The following is a 23,887-nucleotide window of genomic DNA, read 5'->3' as shown; positions in this document are numbered from 1 at the left end:
TGTGGGGATTGAGTTTCCTCCAGATTTTCTTGTTAGGGAGTTCTTCCCAGAGCTTACGGCCATCCCACAGAGCTGTAACATGCCTTCCCCACCACAGAACTATCACAGTGGCTTGCATCCGGCAAATCCTGTCCTACAGGACCTGACTCAAAGAGCCTCTCTTCCAGGAAGCCTTCCTGATAGCATCAGTAGGACATGTCCCCACTGGGAGCTAACAAAATCCCCGCCAGGCTCCACCACTGGGCCGGAATTGCTGGAGGCATGTGCCGTTACTTATGCCCATAGCTAGAACTCTGCGCCCGGTAGGCACTCTAGAAACATGCAATCAATAAACTGGCCTTTTCTATTTGTTCCACCCAGAGCTGGTTAACTCACAGGCTAGAGTTCAGTGCTAGCAAGACAGACCATAGGCACAAAGATTCTCAGAGATCTATTGGCTTTGCACGAGGAAAAAATCCATTCTCTGGCTCCATACCTCACCACCAACAGACCCCAGAGGCTAGGCCCAGACTGAGGGCATCCCCTCTTCTCCACTTCACATGTAGACAGAAAACTGGAGGAGCTAAGCCTCCACATCCTTCCAAGACTCTCCTGCAGGTGTCCACAGATTCATCCCACCCGAGGGGCCCCACGCCTGGTGGGTCCTGACGTCCTGCTGGGTGGACGGTGAGCCTGGCCTTCACCAGGTAGGGTGACCAGACCTGGTCTGCCCCAGCTCATCTAGGTTTACGTCTATTGTCCTGGTGTCATTAAAGGCATCTCTCTTACTCTCACAAGTGTCCTGATTTGGACAATAAACTACAGTTGACCCTTGAACAATGCTGGGGAGTGGGGTGCCAACCCCGGGCAGTCAAAAATCCACTTATAGGGACTTCCCTGGTGGTCCAGTGGTTAAGACCTCGCCTTCCAATGCAGGAGGTGCGGGTTCAATCCCTGGTCGGGGAGCTAAGTTCCCACATGCCTCGTGGCCAAAAAAGCAAAACGTAAAACAGAAGCAATATTGTAACAAATTCAATAAAGACTTTAAAAATGGTCCACATCAAAAAAAAAAAAAAATCCACTTAGAACTTATAGTTGGCTCTCCATAGTTGCTGTTTCACATCCAGGGATTCAGCTAACCTCGGACTGTGTAGTTCTGGAGCTCACATTTAGTGGGAAAAAATCTGCCCATGTGGACCCATGCAGTTCAAACCTGTTTTGTTCAATGGTCAACTCTGTATGATCACCCTACTTAAACCCCACATTTGTCTGAGTTCATAGGAGGGGCCACAAATCCTGCTTGAATAAATGAATGAGAGCCAGATCCCCAGAAACTTCCAAATGTTAGCTACTACACTTTGGAAGGAGAGCCAGTGTAGAAGGGACCCTCTGAGGTAGAGTCCCATGTCCAGTCTGGATATCTGCTTGTTGGACAAATGCGTGAGCACGGAGGGGCAGAGGGGAGCTGAATCTAGATCTGGAAGAACGAAATTCATCCCTCAGTCTCTGTTGTGAATACAACAAAGTAATTAATTGTGATTCTTAATTAGCTCTTCAGGGCACTAAGGCTCCCTCTGGTTCCCTGAGCCCCAAATGGCGATAAACAGTCCGGCAACATGGATCCCCATGAAGGCCCCTCTGCCCAAGAAGGTGTAGAAATTCAAAGACCTGTCATTTCTTCCTGCCTCCTCCAGTTCCGGCCTCCAGTTCTCTGTGGAAGGCTGGTGGTAGACCCGCGAGCGGCCCTGCAGCTGCCTCCTTTCCTTCTTATTCTTCCAGCTCAGCCCCAAATACATCGTCCTTTCAGGGCTTTCCAAAGGGTGCACTATGGGGTCTGTGCCGCTAGTTCCTAAGCAAATGAACTCCCCCTGCCCTGTGTCTCTAAATCCATCTCATTCCTCTGCCTGACACAGATTCTGGGCTCTCCCCAACACCATCAACAGGCACACTTGAATGGTAAAGTCTTCATCTGAAGGAATGAGGAGAAAGAAGTCCTTCCTTGGAAATGTGATGGATTCTCTTCCCTAGAAAAGTATGAATGTATAATGTGCAAAAATATAGTGTATTCAATAGCACACGGAATGTCTACAGAAACCTTCAAAGGAACCACGGATCCAAGTTTAAAAGCCCCTGACCTCCGGATAAAATTTAAATGCTCTGATTTAGCTAATAAGAATTCCCTGTGTTGGTGGTGTGTGTTAGAAGCACCAGGGCATTTAAAGCCGCACAGGTTTCTGAGCCCACTCCAGACCTCCCGAAACACGATCCCGGAGGTGGAAACTTGCACTTTTAACAAGCATCCTCACACAGGAGGGCCCTGGGAGCCACCAGCACACAAGGCCCTTCCCGTGCTGTGTCTCCCACTGTGCCCACCTGCCCTGGCAGTGGGCAACTCCTTCCCGGATCCTCCTCAGTGGCCACACTCACCTACAGTACGTACGTAAGGTTGGATCTCCTCCAGCAGGTCATGAAGGGCATGAGGGCAGGGGCTTGTCTGCCCCAGCCCTGAATTGCCAGTACCCAGGAAATGTCAGGGTTTCAAGAGAGATTTCACTTGAACTAAGGGTCCCAAAAGCATGAATCTGAAAGCCACTGAATTTGCACAATTTTAGTGCCTTTGTTACCAACCTGGGTCCTTGGATTCTTTAATCAGTAGAAATTGATAGGAGCTCAGACCAGAAATTCAGGCAAGGCTTTATTGGGATTCTTGCTGCAGCACGAGGGAGCGAAACCAAGTAACAGTTGCCCTCGATCGCTCCCCAAGCGGTGGAGGGTGACAAGCCAGCTCCTTAAATGGGGTGAGTGTAGGGGTGGATTGGTGGGCTGGGCAGGAGGCGTGGCTTAGGTGCTCTGCCCCCCTGCTTGGTGGTGCTGTGTGCAGGGGTCACGCACAGTACCCTGCTTTTGCTCCCAGCACCTCAGAAATGACAGTTGGTTTGTGGCGTTTTTGTATCTTATTGTTCATAATTGCCCCAAGTCCCAGCCTTTCTCACCTTGCCCTCTTTCCTTTTGGTGCCCTGGGGGTAGGAAGTAGTTTTCTAAGTGAGATTGCTGGAGGGACCTTCTACTGAGGCACAATGGAATGAGAAAAGACAGTACACAGATTTGTAGAAACTGTAGGTCCAGATGGATTGATCAGTGCATTGAATGTGGAGAAAGGAAGGAAGACGTGAACATTGCATGGCTCTGCATGGCAGATTGGACTAAAAGTTTTTCCATGTACTTTCTCATTTAATCCTCTTAAAAATCCTGCAATACAGGAACTTCCCTGGCAGTCCAGTGGTTAGGACTCCACACTTCCAATGCAGCGGGCGCAGGTTCAATCCCTGGTCGGGGAACTAAGATCCCATATGCCACACAGTGTGGCCAAAAATTAAAAAAAAATTTTTTTTAAATCCTGCAATATAGAAAACTCAGTTTAAAAAGAAAAAAAAAAAGGTAGCTACCATGAGTTACCAGTTCCTTTTAGGGGGCCTCACCCAGATCCAGGAACTCTTGTCTCTAAAAGGCCTTGGAATCTTAAGAGTTTCTCTGTCTAGAATCTCTTCTTAGATCTACAGGTTTTATAAAAATTTTTAAATTTACTACTTTCATTTTGGTTATAATCTAAAAAATTTAGTAAAACATATTTTATCTTAAAACACCTTTTTCACAGGATCAATTGAAAGACAGTTTAACAGTACAAAACTTTAGCTCAAGTTTCTCAAACTGAGGATTCCCTGATGTATTCCAGGGGGTTTAGAGATCTGTTTCTTCTACAAAGTCCACTACAATACCAATTTTGAGAACCTGCCTTGGTCAGAATGACTCAGAGGCTGTGGGGATTTTGCCAAGTGGGGCAGGTGTTTTGAGCCAAATGTTGATCTATGTATGCATGTCCAGGGAAGTCATCTTGAAGTAAGCCAGTTTTTACACCAAAACACTGAATGTGGCAGCTGCCCTGGAGAAGATGCTTTCAGAAGTCATTCAAGTATTGATATTTCTTGAGCACCTACTGAGTGCCAGTTACTTCCTCTGGGCATAACGGAGGATATAGCCTTGAATGAAGTGACCCAAATCCTTGTCCTCATGGAACTTACATTCTGATGGGGAGACTGAAAATTAAACAAGGCAAACAAGCAAAATATGTTATGAAGTGTTAAGCTCTAAAGAGGAAAAGAGGACCAGGAATGGGGGTACGAAGGGTGTATGGATCTTAACGTGCCTGATGGGGAGAGGGTGTGGCTCAGTGTTGAAACTGTAGATGGAATGGCTGGGGGAGTGTTCACTGGGGTGATGGCTGAACGAAGTCCTGGAGGAAGTGAGGGAGAATGGGTAAGGATTGGGATGGAAAGCACTGCAGGCAGATGAACAGAGAGGGCCAAGGGCCTGCTTCCGTGTGTGCTGGGCAAACAGGACAGAAATCAGCGTGTGTGTGTGTGTGTGTGTGTGTGTGTGTTTGGTGGGGAGGGGGAGGGGGCCAGGCAGGTGTTATTCTTGGGTGACAAGAAAAGCCACTGAGTTTTTAGGTTGAATGGGATCACTTTGGCTGCTGGGTGTGACATAGATTGCGAAGGGGTGAAGGTACAGCAAACAGTTCAGGTAAGAGTCTTTGGCAATAGATCAGGTGGGAGACGGCAGTGCCTTGGACCAGGGTGGTGGCCCAATTCTGAATAGCTAGTGAAGATGGATCTGATGGCCTGGATGTGGCACGTAAGAGAAAGAAAAATCAAGACTGGCATCTGTTGTCACTAACCCAGAGGACAGGTTAATGGAGTGGACCAGTTTGCAAGCTTGCTTCAGAATTCCTCTTAGAAAGATGGGAGCTCTGGCCTCAATTTAAAAATGAATGTTCATATTTTTTAAAGCTTGTCAGTGCTTTTTTTCTTTCCCATAATCTCATCCTGCTTAATCTCACTGTCAATTAACTCATCCTCAGATGCAGAACAGTGGGTTTTGATGAGCCAAAGAAGGTTTTAATTAGCCTGAATTGTTTTAGTTAGCATAACTGCTTCTGTGCTAATTGCTGGTGATTGAGTTTTAAGACCCAACAAAGGCAGACATTGGCTGGAAAAATTCTACTTCGGCTCACTTCTGCACCAAGTCCTGAATGGTAAAAGAGGAGGGCAGAGAGCTTTGGTTCCCAAAGAGAGAAGGGCCCTCTCTTCCCAGCCCCAAGCTCAAGAAACTTCCATTAGGTTCAGGCTCAGGCTGTGGCCTGGGACAGAGGTGTGGAGGGTGAGAGCAGGGCTATCACAGCTAGATTCTCGAAGAGTCAGGACTGGAATCCACTTTGCAGGGTTTCCAACACAGAGCTCACAGCTGCACCCACCCCCATCCAGCAAGATCACAGCTCCTTAAGTAAAATCACCTGGGAAACCAAACTCCCACTTCCCCATCCCCACACCTGCTTGTCTAATTGTGTCACTGGATACAAGGTTCTTTTAAATTCACATTGTCAAAGAGAAGCTCCTTTCGGGAGAGTAATGGGTCCAGCACTTCACATGGCAAGAAAGTGCACAACGGTGCAAGAGTAGGGAAAACACTGAAAGGAACAAGAGGAACGACGCCCCCTCTGAGGGAGCCCCTAAGGCTCATCTTGACTACATTGTCCCTGTCCCCAACACGTACAGTCCACAGCATCTGGGCTCCCACAGAGGAGACAGACAGTGCACCTTTGCTCATTCAAACAGACCCTTTCTCTTTGAAATCCAACTAATCCAACTGCCCATGACCCAGGACTGGGTCTCTCCATCCAGTGTCCACAGCTGCAGTTCTGCAGTCTCCTCTCTGGCCAACTTGGAGTGGGCTTAGAATTAAAAAATGAAAAATCAAGCCTTTCTCATTTAACTCAAGGGCCACCCCCCAACCCCACCCCACTGGGCCCAACACAGGTTCACCTGCCTAAAGTTGTGCTGATGGAGGGCTTTCTTCTTTCTTTCTAAATGAGGACACGGTTTCTTTAATAGTAAAGAATTGTCAGCTTTAGGTTATACACATTGCCCACGGTTAACACTGCCTGTGTGTCTGAGTTGATTCACTTGTGGACGTGTCTGCCCCTTTACTATGATAATACCTCACCAGCAGGAAATGACATCGGGCAGGACAACGAGAATGGTCATAGATTCCGGACCCAAGTATCAACAAGCGCAGAGCAGTCAGGCCAAAGACAGGCACCTCCCACTCAGCTGGCTCTGGTGGTAACTCGCAGGAGTGAGGGGGAAAGGTATTACTCAGCTGTTTATGGACAGACCTACTAAAAACTTAAATCATTCTACTCAACCAGCTTTCAGAAAAGGAAACGAACCCTCAAGGAGAGGAGAAAAAGGAACAAGTGACTCAGGTGACAGCTCTCCCCTCTCCAGGTGAGAGCCTCTTATGGTTCCCATGTAATAACTCTTAGCACTCCTCATAGACCCAGACAGCAGACAGCTGTGCATACGTTTATGCCCTAGCTGCTTGCACTGATGACTCAGTTCTTTTTTTTTAAAATAAATTTATTTATTTATTTATTTATTTATTTATTTATTTATTTTTGGCTGTGCCGGGTCTTCGTTGCTGCACGCGGGCTTTCTCTAGTTGCGGGGAGAGGGGGCCACTCCTCGTTGCGGTGCATGGGCTTCTCATTGCGGTGTCTTTTATTGTGGAGCATGGGCTGTAGGCGCATGGGCTGTAGGCACGCGGGCTTCAGTAGTTGTGGCTCGCGGGCTCAGTAGTTGTGGCTTGCAGGCTCTAGAGCGCAGGCTCAGTAGTTGTGGTGCACGGGCTTAGCTGCTCCGCACGTGGGATCTTCCTGGACCAGGGCTCGAACCTGTGTCCCCTGCATTGGCAGGCGGATTCTTAACCACTGTGCCACCAGGGAAGTCCCTGATGACTCAGTTCTGACACATGCCCTAACCTGGGCAAAAGAATCTTAAATGGCTTCACAAATGATGCCTAAATGGTCTTGGTAAATCTATATATCGAGGCGAACAGGAATGCTGTGAACATCCTGATGCCAAGTAAAAATTGTATGCATTTTATGGGAAATACCCCAAATGGGCAAATGCTGAACAGTGGACAAGAGATAAAAGTAGGAAGATGAGCAAGGGCGAGAGAGAGATGAGAAGAGGAAAATTTTAGCTTGATAGGACATTAAGCAAAATTGGTGGTTGAGGACAGAAATGGGTTCGTGGAGACAGAGAATATCAGTGCTATAGTCTACCAGTGAGCCTGTGGACAGTCTTCTTGCCGCTTCCCTCATCTTCCTCTCTAGTGCGGGCAACAAAGAGAGGACGATGAGGGAAGGCACAGCTTCTCGTGAAATGAGTCATGGCTGAGAAAACTAGACTTCCTAACGTGGCTGAGAATCTCCTTCTACGAACTCCAAAGTGTGGGACAAGAAGGAAAGGTCTTGAGTTGCAGGGCGAGGTTGTATACAAGTAAGAATTTCCCGATGGCAACAAACTGTCTAAGCTTTGTAAAAAGTGACTGAGTAAGGCTTAGGTGCAGTTAGGATAGTGACAAGGACGGGAAGTAAGCTGTAGGTTCCTCCAGGAGCCCCATCCCTTACAGACCTACGAACCTGTCCAGTTAGCCACAAAGCCAACTCCACGACTCTACGGTACCGAGTGATTAAGCTCAAGGTCAGCCATTTGGATTGCAAAAGCTCAAGCTTTCTCAACATTTGAGAAGGTAAGTTTCCACGGCCATCAGAGAACACACGGATTTCCTCATTCTCTGAGGCTGAATACGCTGGAGCACTTCTCTTCTCAAAGGAAAGATTTCTTTGGACACTTCAAGGCACCCTTCCTCTAGTCATCTTCATCCCCAGCCACAAAAGGTAGAAACTAGCAGAGCAGAGATGGCAGCATAGTGTGATATGATCATGTACTCTGCACTTGGTTCAAAACTGGTTCTGCCCCCTACTAGCTGAGTGAACCTGTAAAGCTTCTGCTTCCTTTTTCTTTTATGTACAAGGACGATAATGATACTTAAATTATTGTAAGGGTAGAAAGAGAGAGCACAAGGGACCTCTCTTAGAACACAGCCTGGCACGTGGTAGGCACCCAGCAAACGTGCCCTTCTCCCTGGAAACACTGTGCTCCAACCACTGAAGCCCTGGGGAATGGGGCAGGCCAGCCTATGGGGCCGAGGCGGGGAATTCACCCCCGACACTGGGCAAGGGAAGCAGGATGGGAGCTGTAGAGGGTTCGTGAGCGCACATTCACAGTCACCTCAGCGGAGCAACATGAAAACAATGCCCGCTAAATCCATCTTCTCTGGGAATTTTGGTGTTGACAACTTTTGACCCCTGTTGTCATTAGAAACTTTGTTCAGAAGACCCTTCCCCACCCCGGAGTGAGTGGCGGGCGGCGGGGGGGGGGGGGGTGTTCAGGCTCTTTATGGCTTGAGCTGAAGCCTCCGTTATAGCAGAGGTTTTCCTAAGGTGCTTTCAAAATACTGATGCCCGGGCATCAGAGCTCAATAAATTGGTTTGAGGGAAGCACAGATGTGAGCATTTTTTAAAGCTCCAGTGATTCCAGTGTGCAGCCAGGGTTGAGAACTAACTCTTTCACCGCTGCAACAGGTTTAAAAAGATGTGTCCTGAAACATGCAAGAAGGCAGACCATCCCAGCTGGGAGAACAGAAGTCACCAGCACCAGACGAGCTCCTGGCAGGAGGGCAGGGCCACAGGCTACTGCTCTCAGGCATTTCCTGGTGAAGCTCCCAAATTATATCCCAATTTCCGGAAGAGATATTAATCCCTTCCACATGGTCTTAACACAATTATTGGTTAGACGCAGCCCAATAACCAAGAATTATTGAAGAGACAACAAGAGGCGAATTTTGAGGCACAGCAAAATTATTCATCCATTCATTTGCCGAATCTTCAGCTAAATTTCTTTGTGCTGTAGGCTAAATGCCAAACAAACAAAACCTTCCTTACACATAGTCAGACTATCAGCAAAGATGCTGGTGCAAGGCTCTTTCACATGAGTGATGCTATCAAAATCTCTCCATCCTAGCTGCCCCCCGCCCCCGCCCCCGCAAGAGATACAGATTAATAGTTTTCCCTGGTGACAGGAGGTTAACTTAGGTGCAGCTGTATCCAGAGATAATTTGGATTTATTTCCAGGTGATCTGGTTCTCTTGTGAATAGACTCCACTGGCTAAGACAGTCACTACCATCACCCTAAGTTTATACTGGTTAAGGGACCAATAATAAATAAAGGTCTAGAATGAATGTATTTCAAGTGATTAATTGAACAAAATAATTTTGCAAATTGTTGTCACAAAGACCTTTGGACATCAGACATCTCTAGTACCATCTCGCCCAATTAGTAAGATCATTTCTATATTTGCACGACTTGGCAATGATTTCCTTTCCTGGAACACTCATCTATATTCAGTATTTTACTACTATGAGCTATTAAGCAGTATTAAGGTTCTGGACTCCTGCAGAACTCAGGCACAGACCACCTCTCTAGACTCAACTCATGAATTCCAACCGAAGTTTTAAAGAAACTCCTGTGTTCCTATGTACATTCCATGGAAACCAGTTAGAATCTGACCCTTCCCCGTCCCTGTTTTTCGGGAGAGTGAAGAACAGGCGTGGCTTCCCTGAGAGGCAGTGCTACTTACCCAGCTCTTGAGCTATAGCCCAGTTTGATACATACAAATACATAAATAATAAGGGCCTTACAGTATATCAAGCCAGAAAGACCCTGGCTTTAAATACACACTGGGCTTGAACAGAGGAGAGGTGTGTGTGCACACAACTCTTGTGTGTAAAGAGCCTCTTTGTTTAGAAAACAACTCTTTCACTGCTTGTGCTCAGAATCAAGCACACGTGACACAGAACCAGCGGGCTCTGCCACTGGCCCATCTTCCCCACTCAGGTAATCAGTCGCTTCAGAGACACTGGGTGCTCTCAGGAGAAATCATGCATTGCACACAGAGGAAAGAACAGAGAAAGCAGGGCTGGGAGAATTAATATCCAGCATCTAACTCATGGCAAATGTATTTTCCAATGAAAAGCGAAGAGCGCTTGGGTTCCAATCCCTTTATGATCCAAAGTAGGTAAATCCCACTATGTGTTTAATATATCTTTTCCCATTAAGGAGCTCATAACAGTGTCTGAGGCGGTGGTGACTGTCTGACTATGGAGGTGCCCACTGTAAAAGGAAGTTAAATAAGTGGTAAGAAGTAAAGACAACTGCCCCCCACCCCTACTCCAGCCCCAATGTGACGATGCTGGAATATACCCCAAGTGAAGAGCTATATTATTAGGAATCTGAGGTGCAAAGAATCTCTAGAAAATAAAAACTCAAGTTTATTTAAAAGCTAGTTCCTTCTAATTTAATAATGAATACTTTGAAAAGCATTGGGTAGAAGAGAAATAAGTTTCAGTGAAAGGCTTTCTTCCCCAGAGATTTGTTCAAAACTTCAAGGCTCATCCAAAGTCTATTTATTGACTACCTACTATGTGTAATACTGTGGTAGGCGTCATCAGAGATGAGATAAAGACGAGAGAATCCCCGGGGGATTCTTCAACTGCTCTTCACACCCAAGACAAAGGACAACATTCTGGAAAGGGCCCCTCCCTTCCCCTCTACTGTCTGAGAGGAAGATGGGAAGGCAGACAGTCTTAGGTCTGTAAATAAAGAGCTGCTCAAATTGGCACATCCTTGAATTTTTTCCTAACAAATAAACATCTGTGTTCTGAGTGTCCTGTACAAAAACATCATAGAAGTAAAGTCCCTCAGAAGCTGAGCCAAAAACTACTAGGCTGGAATCAAGACGCTGTGATGGCTGAGAAGTGCCAAGTCAGACAAGGCAGATGGGGTTCCTCTAGCATCAGGAGTTCAGTGATTTCCAGGGCTACCTGGGAAGCCAAGTACAAGCACGTCTTAAAATTCACATAGAGGGTTTCTGTCAAGGCACCCCCTCCCGGAGGCTCTGTCAGCAGGGGGGTCAGCAGCCCTGACCCCACCCCAGCAAGCCTCCTCCGCACCTCAGCCCCTCCCAGTAGCCGCCCACCTACTCAGAGACTGCTGCCTCTTTGGCACAGCGCATCACCACCTTCTTGGAGAAGGAGAAAGGATAGAAAAGGCAAATCCACAGACAGAAGACAGATGAGTGGTTGCTTGCAGCTGGGGCTGGGATGCGCATGAGCGCTCTTTTTGGAGCAACGGAGATGTTCTAAAATTGGAAGGCAGTTGCACAGCTCTGTAAATATACTAAACGCCATCAAATTGTACGCTTCAAACAGGCGAATTTTACGGCTCTATGAATAAAGTTAATTTTAAAATGTATTAACTGTGTTTAACATTAAGCCATGAGTGTCTACCCAAAGGTAGGAGAAATAGCTTTGCTGAAAACGCGGAAAGATGAGCAAGTGGATTACAGGTTTGTTCAGAATTCCTTCAGCTTTAATTGTGAGAGTAAGATCAGGCAGCCACCGAGGATAAAATGCAGTCCCCGGGAGGAGATGCAATGCTGTTTTTTTTTGTTAAGTGGACATGATGAGAGTTATTCTTTTATTAGCGCAAATGGTCAAAAGTTGCCAAAACTGTCCTCATTCTTCGATTGTCTCTTTTTTCCCAGTTTCTTGACCTTCAAAGAGAGGATATCTGGCCTCCACATCAGCCCACGTGATGCTGCCATTGGCCAGATCGCGAACTACACTGGGCAGTTCAGAGACCTGGGGTAAAAGGAAAGAGAAGTCCCAGAATCAACCAACTCGATTAGACTGTCAAAAAGAGGATTTACCCTGAACTCAGGAAACTATATAGAGAGCCAAGTCAGTGTCTACACAATGACAGGATCCCTCTACAAACTGGTCCCGGCAGCATGTTTCTTGTGACTCCCACTGAATCCTCTTTACCTAGTTACACCCACCTCCTTCCCAGGCCTGGGTTCATGCTCTTCTTCCCGCCCAGAATGCCTGCCTGCTCCCTGGATAACTCAATTTTCCCGCAGAGCCTTTCCTAATTATTCCAAATCTCTGTGCCACTTGAAGTTACTTCACATGTGTAAAATTTAACTCTTAGAACTGGGGTCAATCAAGTAACATGAGTGAAGGGAGCTGGGAAACTGGAGAGCCCCCATTAAGGGGGCCAGCTCTTCCTCAGCTAGAACCAAACACTGGCTGCCACACAGCAGGGGTTCTCAAACTTGAGTAACCATCAGAATCAGCTGGAGGGCTTGTTAAACCAGTTCTGCCCGACCTCTCTCTCTCTCCAAGCTGAAACCCCATCCCAGTTTCTGATTTAGTAGGTCTGGGGTGGAGATTTCTCTTTCCTAACAAGTTCCCAGGTGATGCAGATGCTGCTGGTCCAGGGACCACACTTTGAGAACCCCTGCCCGATGGGAACATCGGTTCGGAGTAGCCAGATCTGGTTCTGTAAAAAGATGAGCCAGAAATCCGTGACCTCTGTAGTAGACTAAAAATTCCCTTGGAAAAAAGCAGTCTTTCACTTCTGTTTTCCCTATTACTAACTCTCTGTAACAAGCAGAGCACATGATAGGCACTCTAAATAAAAACCTGCTCAAAATAGTCAGGCGGCTGTCAATTAAAGTGGCCACTCTTTCCTTTCCCTCCTGTACCTTTCCCATCTCCACTGTTCCCTTCCCATCAAGTAAAATTACTGAAACGTTATTCACTGTTTTGAATTGATTAACATGAAAAAGTTTATACATACTCATGTGTACATTTATATAGAAATATAAAGATAAAACTGTCTAAGCCCCCCAAAGCCTACCAATAAAACTAAGGCAACAACCACCGGGGATCATATTTCCCTTGTCCAAATAAAGAACTATAAAAGGGAACTGTCAGAGAATGAGCCCAGAGTGATCTAAATGGCTATAAAATATTAGAGAAGTGTTAATGAATATTTTCATAACTAAGCCGAGGAGATTCGGAATCTGTGCTCTGATAGTAACCTATAATTAAAATTAAAAAGAAAAAGAAAAGGGGAGCATAAACACAACAAAATCCATCTCAAATCAGAAGGAACCAGTACACATTTCTAAGATTAAAAATGCCAAAGAGAAGGCAGCCACCTCTGCTCTTATCTGCCGCATGGAGTCTCGGTCCCGCAGGGTTGCCGTGTGAGGGGCCTTGTTCACTGTATCAAAGTCAATGGTGATGCCGAAAGCCACGCCGATCTCATCAGTCCTGGCGTAGCGTCTTCCGATGGACCCCGAGGAATCGTCTACTTTGTGAGAGATGCCGTGCCTGGTCAAGGCTTCCGCTATCCAAAATAAATTAAGTAAATTAAAAATTTAAAAATGAGAAAGTCCCAATGTCATCTAAATGTCGTACAAGCTCAGGACGCTTATAAAAGGGACTAACACAAAAGAGCAATAAGTTGCAGTTGCAATAGAATGAAAAATTCCAAAAGTATAATCCTTTGCTGGCGCCCAACCCCTCACTCATACCTACATCTCATTCAGCTGCAGGGGGACGAGCATCAGACTAAGAGTCAAGGCCAGAAGGCTTGCATGACCCTGAGCAGCTCAGTGAACGCTTCCTGTTTCCCAACTCTGAAATATGTGGGCCACACCAGGCGGCCACTAGGATCCCTTTCAGTGCTGTGGGTCCAGTGGCTGTAGATCCACTGGGGATGTTACCCTCCACTAGGGTTCCCCTGATGAAGCAAGCAGCAGGGTCAATAGGAGAAGCAAGGATGTTTGAAATCTGACTCTTGGGTCCTACGCTGACTCATTCAAATGCAAGAGAAAACATCCCGAGCAAGCATACTCTCTCTCTTAGAAATAAGAGCAGATGGTAAAATCCCTTAGATTTATTCTTTATTCAATATGTATTTTTATTGAAGAAAAGAGACATTTCCGGGGCTTCCCTGGTGGCACAGTGGTTAAGAATCCGCCTGCCAATGCCGGGGACACGGGTTCGAGCCCCAGTCCAGGAAGATCCCACATGCCGCGGAGCAACTAAGCCCGTGTGCCACAACTACTTAGCCTACGCTCTAGAGCCTGCGAGCCACAACTACTGAGCCCGCGTGCCTAGAGCCTGTGCTCCACAACAAGAGAAGCCACCGCAGTGAGAAGCCTGCGCACCACAATGAAGAGTAGCCCCCGCTCGCCACAACTAGAGAAAGCCCGTGCGCAGCAGTGAAGACCCAACACAGCCATAAATAAATAAATAAATAAGTAAGTAAGTAAAAAAATAAATAAATAAATTTATATATTAAAAAAAAAGAGAGACATTTCCTAAAATTCAGTCTACTTGACAGTATTCCCATGGAGATTACCCAAATGGATTTGCTTACATAATTCCTTGACAAACGGCATGAAGTCCTGGTTTTGGCTCAGTGGAAGGACGGAACATTTGAATGGAGCTACTACGGCAGGGAAACTGAAGAACTAGATGGTTTGAAAAGAAAGAAATCCAAATATGTTAGTGTATAAAGATCTAAACATTAATGTCCAATCTTCACTATCAAAATACTATAAAACATGATATGAAAAAGCAGTGTGACAAAACAGAGAAAGCAGGATAACCAGAACTAGAATCAGAGAGATCTCGTTCTCAGTTCTGAATTTGGACCAACTCAGTGAACTCTCCCTCTCTGGACCTTAGTTTCTCCATTTAAAAGGAGGTCTCTACCATCTGCTCTGCTTACTTGGCAGGTCTATTGTCAGAAAGTTAAATGATGTAAAGGCATTCTGAAAGCTACCATCTAAGATGGTAATTATTTGGTACCACTTAAAAGCCTTACTTCTTTCTGTGGAGATCCCTAAAGAACCTCCCCCCAAATCATCAGAGAAGTAGTGTCAAAAGACAAAATTCCATTCTGTCCTTTAAGAGATTCAGCATAGCTGAAGGCTCTCTGAGCCTTAGTGACTAAGTAAAACAGAAAAGCTTAATTAGCTCACAAATGTGTGTCCCAAAGAAATAGTAGAAAACAAACAAGAAAGATGCTCTGTATACCCATAGAAAAGTACAGCCCTCCTAAACTGCTCCTGAAACAGGTTTCAGAGTTATTCAGAAATAAAACAAAGATATTCTGTTGAAGGCAAACTAGTCTACCATTTGGGGTTGGAAATGAGAGCTGAAGATAGTTCTTAAATAATAACTGTAAAAAAGGTTCACTTGAAGGCAAGAATATGAGACTCAGAATGAATAGGTCCCATTAAAATAATGAATGACACAGGGTCCAGTTTATCCTCCCAAAAGCCTAATTAATCTTAAATGCCAAGCAATGGTGAATATTCCACTGTAAGTAAACCCTAGACTCTACCAATATGGCACCTGAATCATGGAACACTCAGAATTCCACTCCTCTCCTCCATCTTGTGATAATTTCATTTAATGTGAGAGAGAAGTGGGGACCTGCCTTTATAGAAAATTAATTTTTTAATCTCACCAGCAATGCTTTTATACCAAATTTACAGGAAGATGGATCGAGGGACTATGTGCTAACAATTTAGAAACATTTTTGGCTTCTCACAGCCTAATCAAATTTCTCTCCATGATGAGAATCTCTATGTAATTCATAAAACACTGTAACTAATTTATTCTTGCCTAGCCTTTATGAAATTTTAATTAAAACTCTAGTTATATCAATATCATTAGATTCAAAGGAATAGCTAAAAGATTTTTTTAAAAAACTTTTCATTACAAAAATAGCAGGAAAAGCTTGAAGCAAACTTGACCTCTAAAAAGAGCACATTCAGTTAAGTATGACATCATTCCTCAGGAAGAACCATGCCTTATGTTTGCATGTCTGGTGTCCAGCTCAGGTGCTTACTATCTGTTAATGAATGGAAAGCTGCTCCTTTAATGTCAGGAAATGAAGATATAACTTTATGGCAGAGAATAAAAGAGTACCTTTATGAGCTACACATTACCCATGGTATGTCAGACTTTTAAAAATACTGGTGCCAAGAACTCATCAGTCCGTTTTCAAGATGAAACACCCTAGAAAGAACTACAGAGCTCATGTCCAACATTGGGTACACACTCAGCTTTAGCTGGTCATGCAGGCAAGAATGCTTCTTTCAGTTAATTTGACCTATACAACCTCTCCTCCCTAGCATTCTTCTTCTGAGTGCCTTTCCGGGAAACCTGAAGCTATAAATTAAAGGAGTATAATTTCCACAGGCAGAGGCGAGGTGAGAAAGGTGAAATTAGCCAGAATGAAGAGATACGTGGAAGGCATGCAGTAGTGATTCAAAAGCATCCGAGTCAAAAGAAAACTTGAGGGAGTGGATGAAAACTTCTTAAAAACATTTATCTTTAGCTAGGCTTGAATGTTAGGAAAGGTTACACCTCACATACTACTGCCCAATTTATTATCTGTCAATCTCCCACACTGGAATCACCTGGGGTTCTTATTTTAAAAAAACCCAAAAAACCAGATCCCTGAGTCTCAGACCTAGTGAGAATCAGTATCTCTGGAATAGAACCTAGGAATTTACATCTTTACCCCCAACATACCCCAGACTATTTTATGCAGTTTGAGAAGGTTCCTTTCAATGCTTTACCAATGTATAAATACAGTTTTTTGGTTTGGCCAAATTCTATGAATTATCTTCTCCTTCCCAATTTTCTGAAAACACGAGTATATCCAGAAAGTACCATTCCTTCCATTGATGCAATACAGACAGTTCTCCCAAAGTAATACGTTCTGTCTCAGAACTCAAATGCAACTAAAACAATGGCATCCAGAATAACCTACACATCCAAGCTCAAATGAGATAAAAAAGTGCTTTGCTTTGTAAACAGTTAAGCAAAGGTGTTAACATTACAGTAAATAACAACTGATTGTTTCAGAGTTGTCTTAACATCACTCAGTAAATGTTGTTCTCTGACACTGTAAGAGAACAAACAGTACACTGTACATGACAACTCACCGTTCTCTGTTCATCTCCCTCGCGTATTTGAAATGTATGTTCAAATACTGTATACATGATCCTACCCAGGCCAAATGAGGGTTCAATTACACTTGGAACAACTTCTTCCACTGCAAGAGAGAGAGAAATTCAGTAACACTCTCTCAAACCTCACATAATGCATTTCAGGTCCTCTCTAAACAATTTTTACTGGCCCTAAAAATATCTCTATTCTAGATAGATTGTGATTGATCTTGTACATCAGGACAAAGAAATCAGAACAATCCTAAAAACTATTTCCTGGTAGAAAACACAATGCCTTTAAAGAGAAAACTGGAGTGAAAAAATTTTTTACCAAATTTAATTTTGTTTATACAGCATAAAAATGAAACAAGATACCAGGGTATTCCTTCCCCAGTTGGTAAGCTATGAACAATAGCAGCCACACTCTATCATCTGCCTCGGCTATGCAGAAAGCATTAAAACTCTAGAGCATCTGTAAGACTTTGCTAGAATTAAAAAAATCTACCACCACAGCTGGCAAAATTAACAAAAACAACTCCTCCGTACAACAAGTATCATGTGATTTGTGTTTTCCTCTTTATCTTGCTATCTGGATGAGAACTCCTTAAGAGAGCCAAGTTACTGCCATCGTTATTTCCAAGGTTCTGGGGTCAGGAGCCCCTCAGAGAAGAGTTGGCTCAGGGACCAGCACTCAATCCAATACATTTACCAGGGGCGCCACAGCTCTTCCCGTGGGTGAGGCTATGCCTGTGGTATACACGGGAACTGTCTTCATTATTCCTTATTATTCAGAAAGGAAGCATGGCTAGGTACTATCCAGGTCTAAGGTAACTGACCCTAACCTTGGAGAATTTATGTTTCAAGAGAAATGAGATAACTGGAACCAAAAACTTACACGTGAGAATAACATTTCAGAAATATGATCAAGGCATTTCCTGCCCATCCCTTCCTGGCATCCAAGCAAGGGTGAAGTACAGCTCTGAGCCAGCTGCCAGGATCGTGCCTAAAAAGCCCCAGAGCATGAAGAAGGATCCCCTGCGTCCTCCTATCACTTTTCAGACTCCTTTTACAGCTCATTGCAGCCTGGTGACAATGATGCAGGCCAAACACAAATGGAAAAGGAGGCCTGCTTGCTCCATGGGCAGTAACATCTCAAATACCCACTACTCTTAGTTTCCAGAAGCTTCAATTCAGCCAGTTAACCACAAGCATCCTTCGTATATTCTCCAAAATAGTCATTTCCCAATTCATGGAATTTGTTCTACCAAAAATAATCATCTCCTTGGCTTTTAAAAAAGCAGGAAAGATCACTAATCCAAACGCCTTTTAACAATTTGCCAAAATAGACAGAAGGGATGAGTTCTCTCTTTTGCTTAAGAAACAAAAGGACTTTTCCTTAAAGTGAGGAAAAAAAAAAAAAAAAAAGATGTTTATAACCAAAGAGATATTCTTCATATGTACCTCAGGTCACAGGAAACATAAAGGTGGCATTATAAATTATTCTTCAGTAATGAGTACAATTATGTTTAAAAAAAAAAAAAAACCCGAGATAATACCTTGAACATATTCATCAAATTTAGGGTTATAGCATTAAGGATTTACTTTTCTTCTTCAAATTTTCCATACAATGGTTATGCTATGAAACTTAAAAAAACAAAAAAAAACAAAATGCCTTTAAGGAGTAATGATTTTTGTTTGTTTGTTCCTTAATTATTTTTACAAATTTACCATGTAGTGTTTTCTGGAACCTCTTCACATTGACCATGTCTTTTGTCAACTGAAATGTTTTCCCTTCAGTTTCAATAGTAAATTCCCTACAAAGAAACAAGGCACATTACATATCGGTGAAAACACATATCCCATGCCTTAATTTAAAGAAGTTTTACAGATTGCTAAACTGTTTTTCATTTTAAGTGTAATACAACTTGGTCAACAACCCAGATATAACAGCTGAAGTCAAATTTAAATTATTTCATAAGGAATACCAAATTAATTATTCTAACAACGGCACCAAACAGTATTTTGGGAGGCACCCAAAAATGTGGTTAGTCTTATAAAATTCCACAAGTGACTTATGACCAGTTCCTTTGGTTTTGAGATCAAGGTAAAACCAAAGAAAAATTTTTTAAAATTCAGTTTTAGAATAATTACAATAAATTTGTCAAAAACAGTCCTGCTGGCAAAAAGACCACTGTTCTCATTACTGTCACAACAAATGTAAAAATGACCAACTTGTCATCTTACAGAAAGAAATTTTAAAACTCCCATACTATTTCCAAAATAAACTTCGACACTTACGTTGATGAAGATCAGCTTAAAAGAAGTTTAATGATTCTGCTTGACACGTCAATATAAAATATTATCCCCACAAAAATCACTGCCTGCGTGCCATATGTTCACATCCTGAGATACGCCCATTCCATTTCAGGTTATAAGAATTCACCTTTATAAAGCACTTCGTGTAATACCTGTATTTCAGCTTATGAGGTATTTCCTCACACTATGAAGATCAATTTGTATGTGTCTTAGCTCACAAGCAGCTCAGGGCAGCGAAAAGAGTGCCCTCACGTGGTTGTCCTTGAAGCTGTATGGCTGATACATGGTTCACTGCATTTTGCTAGTTTCTAGCAGTGATAATCTCATGCATCACAGGAATGGTTTTCATTGATTGCCTCCATTTTTACTATTCTGTCTGAAGTCTGTGCACGCATGCATTAAAGACTCCATATAAACAGTATCATATATATTGTCTCTATGAGCACAATCTAAGTGTAGAGTAGGTAATAATTATAAAAAAGCTGAAATTAGCAAGGAGATAGCCATTATTTGAGAATAATTTTTTAAAACCTGTCTTGTTTGTAGATAATGATATCTGCTAGTAACCTATGTTTATTTTATTGGCATTTGATGTTATTTTAGCATAAACAGACATTAATTCTGGGAGACCAGAAATGTTTTAAAATTTCTTGTAAATTTTATCTTCAACTTACAAGAGTTCATCTTATGATAGTTCTTTTGACAAATACACATACATATGCAACCACCATCACCCCAAAGGTTCCCCTAAGTCCCTTCTCCTTCAATCCCCTCCACTGTTTCTATCGCTATAAACTACATTTGTCTTTCCTAGAATTTGGCGTATAATCCTTTGTGTAAAAGGGGTTTGGCAAAATTTCTGTGTATGAAATATTCAGGGTTTGCAGGCCATATGCAGACTCTCATACTCTGTTTTTTTAAACAACGCTTTGAAAATGCAAGTCATTCTTAGCTAGATAGTGGTACAAAAAAACAATATGAAAGATGTTTCAAGTGCACTTAAAATGTATACTCTTTGGTTATCAGGTATTCTATAAATGGCGAGTAAGTTGATTAACAGTGTTTATATCTTCAAATTCCTATTGATTCTTTTTTGTCTACTTGCTCTACTGACAGGGGTGTAGAAATCGCCAACTGTGATGGTAGATTTGTCTAACTTTCCTTTCAGTTCTGTTAAGTCTGCTTTATATATTTTGAAGTTGTTTTTAGTGGCATACAAGGTTAGAGGTGATGTGCCTTCTTGATGAATTGATCCCTTTATCATTATGAAATGCAACCTGGTAATTTTCCTTGTTCTGAAGTTAACTTTGCCTGATGTTGATGTTAATAAGCCACTCCACCTTCTTGATTAATGTTTGTATGGGAAATATTTTAAAATTCTTTTCCTTTTAAGCCTATTTGTGTACAGGCATATCTTGTTGTATTGTGCTTCACAGATACCGCATTTTTTGCAAATTGAAGGTTTATGGCCACCCAGCATCGATAAATCTCTCAGTGCTATTTCTCCAACAGCATTTGCTCACTTCATGTCTCTGAGTCATACTTTGGTAATTCTCACAAAATTTCAAACTTTTTCATCGTTATTACATTTGTTATGGTGATCTATGATCAGTGGTCTTTGATGTCACTACAGGGTTCAACTTGCTGGACGCTCAGATGGTCGTTAGCATTTTTCAGCAATGAAGTATATCTTAATTAAGGTATGTACATTGGTTTTTATTTTTTATTTTTTTGGCCATGCCGCACGGCATGTGGGATCTTAGTTCCCTGACTAGGGATCAAGCCCATGCTCCCTGCAGCGGAAGCATGAAGCCCTAACCACTGGACCACCATGGAATTCTCTGTTTTTTAAAATATAATGGCTATTGCACACTTGATAGAGTAGTGTAATGGCTATTGCACACTTGATAGAGTAAACATAAATTTTACATGCACTGGGAAACCAAAAAAAATTTGTGTGACTCACTTTATTGCAACATTCACTTTATTGCAGTGGTCTCGAACTGAACCCACAATATGTCCAAGGTATGCCCGTGTATTACAGTTACAGTTTCCTGGAAATAGCATTTAACTGGGTCTCGAATTTTTTAACCAGTTTGACAGTTAAAAGCTATTAATTTGAGTGTTTACATCATTATATTTAACATAACTATCAATATTGTTGAGTTGAAATCTACCATTTCCTGAGTTATTTTCTATTGGTCTCATCTGTTCATGGTTCATTTTTCGTCTTCTCCTGTCTTTTTCTGGAGTATTTTTTATTATTCTATTTTAGCCCTCTCATTGGGTTATTAGTTATATCCCTTTGGTTTCTGTGTTTTGTTTTGTTTTGTTTTTCTGTGTGTTTTTATCCAGGCAATTGCTCTGGAGTTTACGGTATTTCCTTTTCTAAACTTACCATGGTCTCCCTCCACACGTAATGTACACACCTTACAACAGTATACATATTCTTACGTATTCCTAAGTCTTCGCTCCCATCCTTTGGGCTACTGATGTCATACATTTTACTTCTACATATTATAAATTTCACAGTACATTGTTATTGTTTTTGCTTTAAACAACCCATTATCTTTTAAAGAAATTAAGAGATGTCATTTTAAAGAAATGAAAGAAAATATTACTCATTCACCCAAATATTTATCATTTCTAGAGCTCTTAATTTCTTTGGGTAGATCTAAATTTCCACACTTCTGCCTGAAGAATTTCCTTTTACATTTCTTGCAGTGTAGGTCTGGCTGGCAATGTATCCTCTTGAGTTTTTTTGTCTGAAAATATTTTCTCTTCATTTTTGAAAGATATTTTTGCTGGGTATATGACTTTTGTCTGTAAGCACTTAAAAAGATTTCATTCTATTGTATTGTGGGTAGGTACACAGAATTTCATTTGAGATACTGCCTCTAGATATTCTATTTGGTTTTTTTTTACATATACATTCCCATTTCTCTCCTCATATGTTCATGTTTTCTCTTAACATCCTTGAGCACAGGAAGCATATTTATACTAACTGTTGTTGTTTGTTTTTAATTTATTTATTTTTGGCTGTGTTGGGCCTTCGTTGCTATGGGTGGGCTTTTCTCTAGTTGCGGTGAGCGGGGGCTACTCTTCGCTGCGGTGTGCATTCTTCTCATTGTAGTGGTTTCTTTTGTTGCGGAGCACGGGTTCTAGGCGCACAGGCTTTAGTAGTTGTGGCACGAGGGCTCAACAGTTGTGGCTCACAGGCTTACTTGCTCCGCGGCATGTGGGATCTTCCCGGACCAGGGCTCAAACCAATTTCCCCTGCATTGGCAGGCGGATTCTCAACCACTGTGCCACCAGGGAAGCCCCTATAATAACTGTTTTAACATCCTTCTGTATTACTTTCATCACGTTTGTCATTTCTGGGTGTTTCTTTTGACTGATTTTTCTCCTCTTTATGAGTCATATTTTCATGCTTTCTCATATGTCTAGAAATTTTTTATTGTTTGCCAGACACAGTAAATTTTATATTGTTTAGTGCTGGATTTTGTTGAATTCCTTTAAAGATTCTTCTCTATCATTTTTACATTTATACTTACAACACTTACACAGACGACTCCAAAGTTCAAAAAAAGAGCACTGACTTAAGAGATAGACGTAGTTTCTAATTACCTTGGATAAGTCTCCTCCTCTAAGAAAGTTATTGGGGGGAAAAAAAAAATCTTTATAGTCCATATCAAGTCTATTTCCAGGCCATAATGCCAAAATCTTGACAAACACAGTCCTTTAAATGTAGCCAAGAGATAGTACTTACCTGCAAAACATTTCTAAAGAAACTCATCTCACCCTAACTTTCAAAACCTGGCAGAGAAGACATAGCTGACTGGAGCCCATGTAAAAGTACACATCTTAAATCGTACCCTTTTTCATTCAGTAGTTCCTCCACTTCTGTAATGTAACACTCATCACAAATGGCAAGGTACTCCATCACCAGCTTTGCATCCTTCTTATACGCCTTGCCAATTGCTCCCTTATTAGGCTCAAACTGAACAACGTTGACTGTTTTGTATGAAGTAGTCAAGGAATACAAAACTACAGAACTGCCTTAGTATTTCGGGAAATGACCTTGAGGACAAGCCATCAATGACTTAAAACAACTATCAGTTCCCTATTGGTGTCCGAGATCCTCTACATGCTGATTTCCAGTGCAAGATGAAACAACTACCCACAAAATCATTCAGACAAACCTCAGTCAAAATAAGTAAACATCATCAAGAAAGACTTTTTCAAAGTTACAGTGAGATAAAGGGATATTATCTAATCAGCAGTATAACCCAATACATAGCATAATAACCTCTGAAAACAATTCATTCATTTCTCAAATGTCTCAACACGACAGGATCTATTTCCTGTCACTGGCCTAGCCCTTAGATCAGCTCACAATCTCACTGGCTGGTAAAAGAAGAAAACTTCTCCTCTGATGATCTACAGATCAAGTGAACTAAATTATTTCATCTACCATAAAAGGCACTCATCTTTTAATAGAGAAAGTATTCACCAGGCACCCTTTAATCAAAGAGCATGTATGTAGATGAAGGTGTGGGAAATGGCTGAGAAAAACTGGTCAACATCCTGAAAGATATACAGGGCATTTTTCTTTCAAGGACCAAACACTGAGTGGGCACATGTCAGATTACGAGTAAAGAGAATAGGAAAGGAGCAATGAGATGGGTAAGATAATAGGTTTAAATAAAGTGCCAAAACATCGCAGTTTATCCATAGAACAAGG

The 23,887-nt window shown here is 42.5% G+C and overlaps 1 protein-coding gene across 1 annotated transcript in view; it reads right to left on the bottom strand.

Annotated features, from left to right (window-relative positions):
* Positions 1-11,350: 11,350 nt before the first annotated feature.
* Positions 11,351-23,887, bottom strand: part of GARS1 (glycyl-tRNA synthetase 1) — a 39,031-nt gene continuing 26,494 nt past the window's right edge. Inside the window, exons 12-17 of the mRNA XM_082398049.1 lie at positions 23,019-23,157; positions 18,556-18,641; positions 16,825-16,934; positions 14,238-14,331; positions 13,009-13,199; positions 11,351-11,644 (exon numbers count right to left, since the gene is read on the bottom strand). Coding sequence (XP_082254175.1) covers positions 11,519-11,644; positions 13,009-13,199; positions 14,238-14,331; positions 16,825-16,934; positions 18,556-18,641; positions 23,019-23,157 — 746 coding nt within the window. The 3' untranslated portion in view covers positions 11,351-11,518. The remainder of the gene's footprint in view (positions 11,645-13,008; positions 13,200-14,237; positions 14,332-16,824; positions 16,935-18,555; positions 18,642-23,018; positions 23,158-23,887) is intronic.

This window comes from Balaenoptera borealis (assembly GCF_965194805.1).
Source record: "Balaenoptera borealis genome assembly, chromosome: 7".
NCBI lineage: Eukaryota > Metazoa > Chordata > Mammalia > Artiodactyla > Balaenopteridae > Balaenoptera > Balaenoptera borealis.
This window is presented reverse-complemented; position numbering and strand designations above follow the sequence as displayed.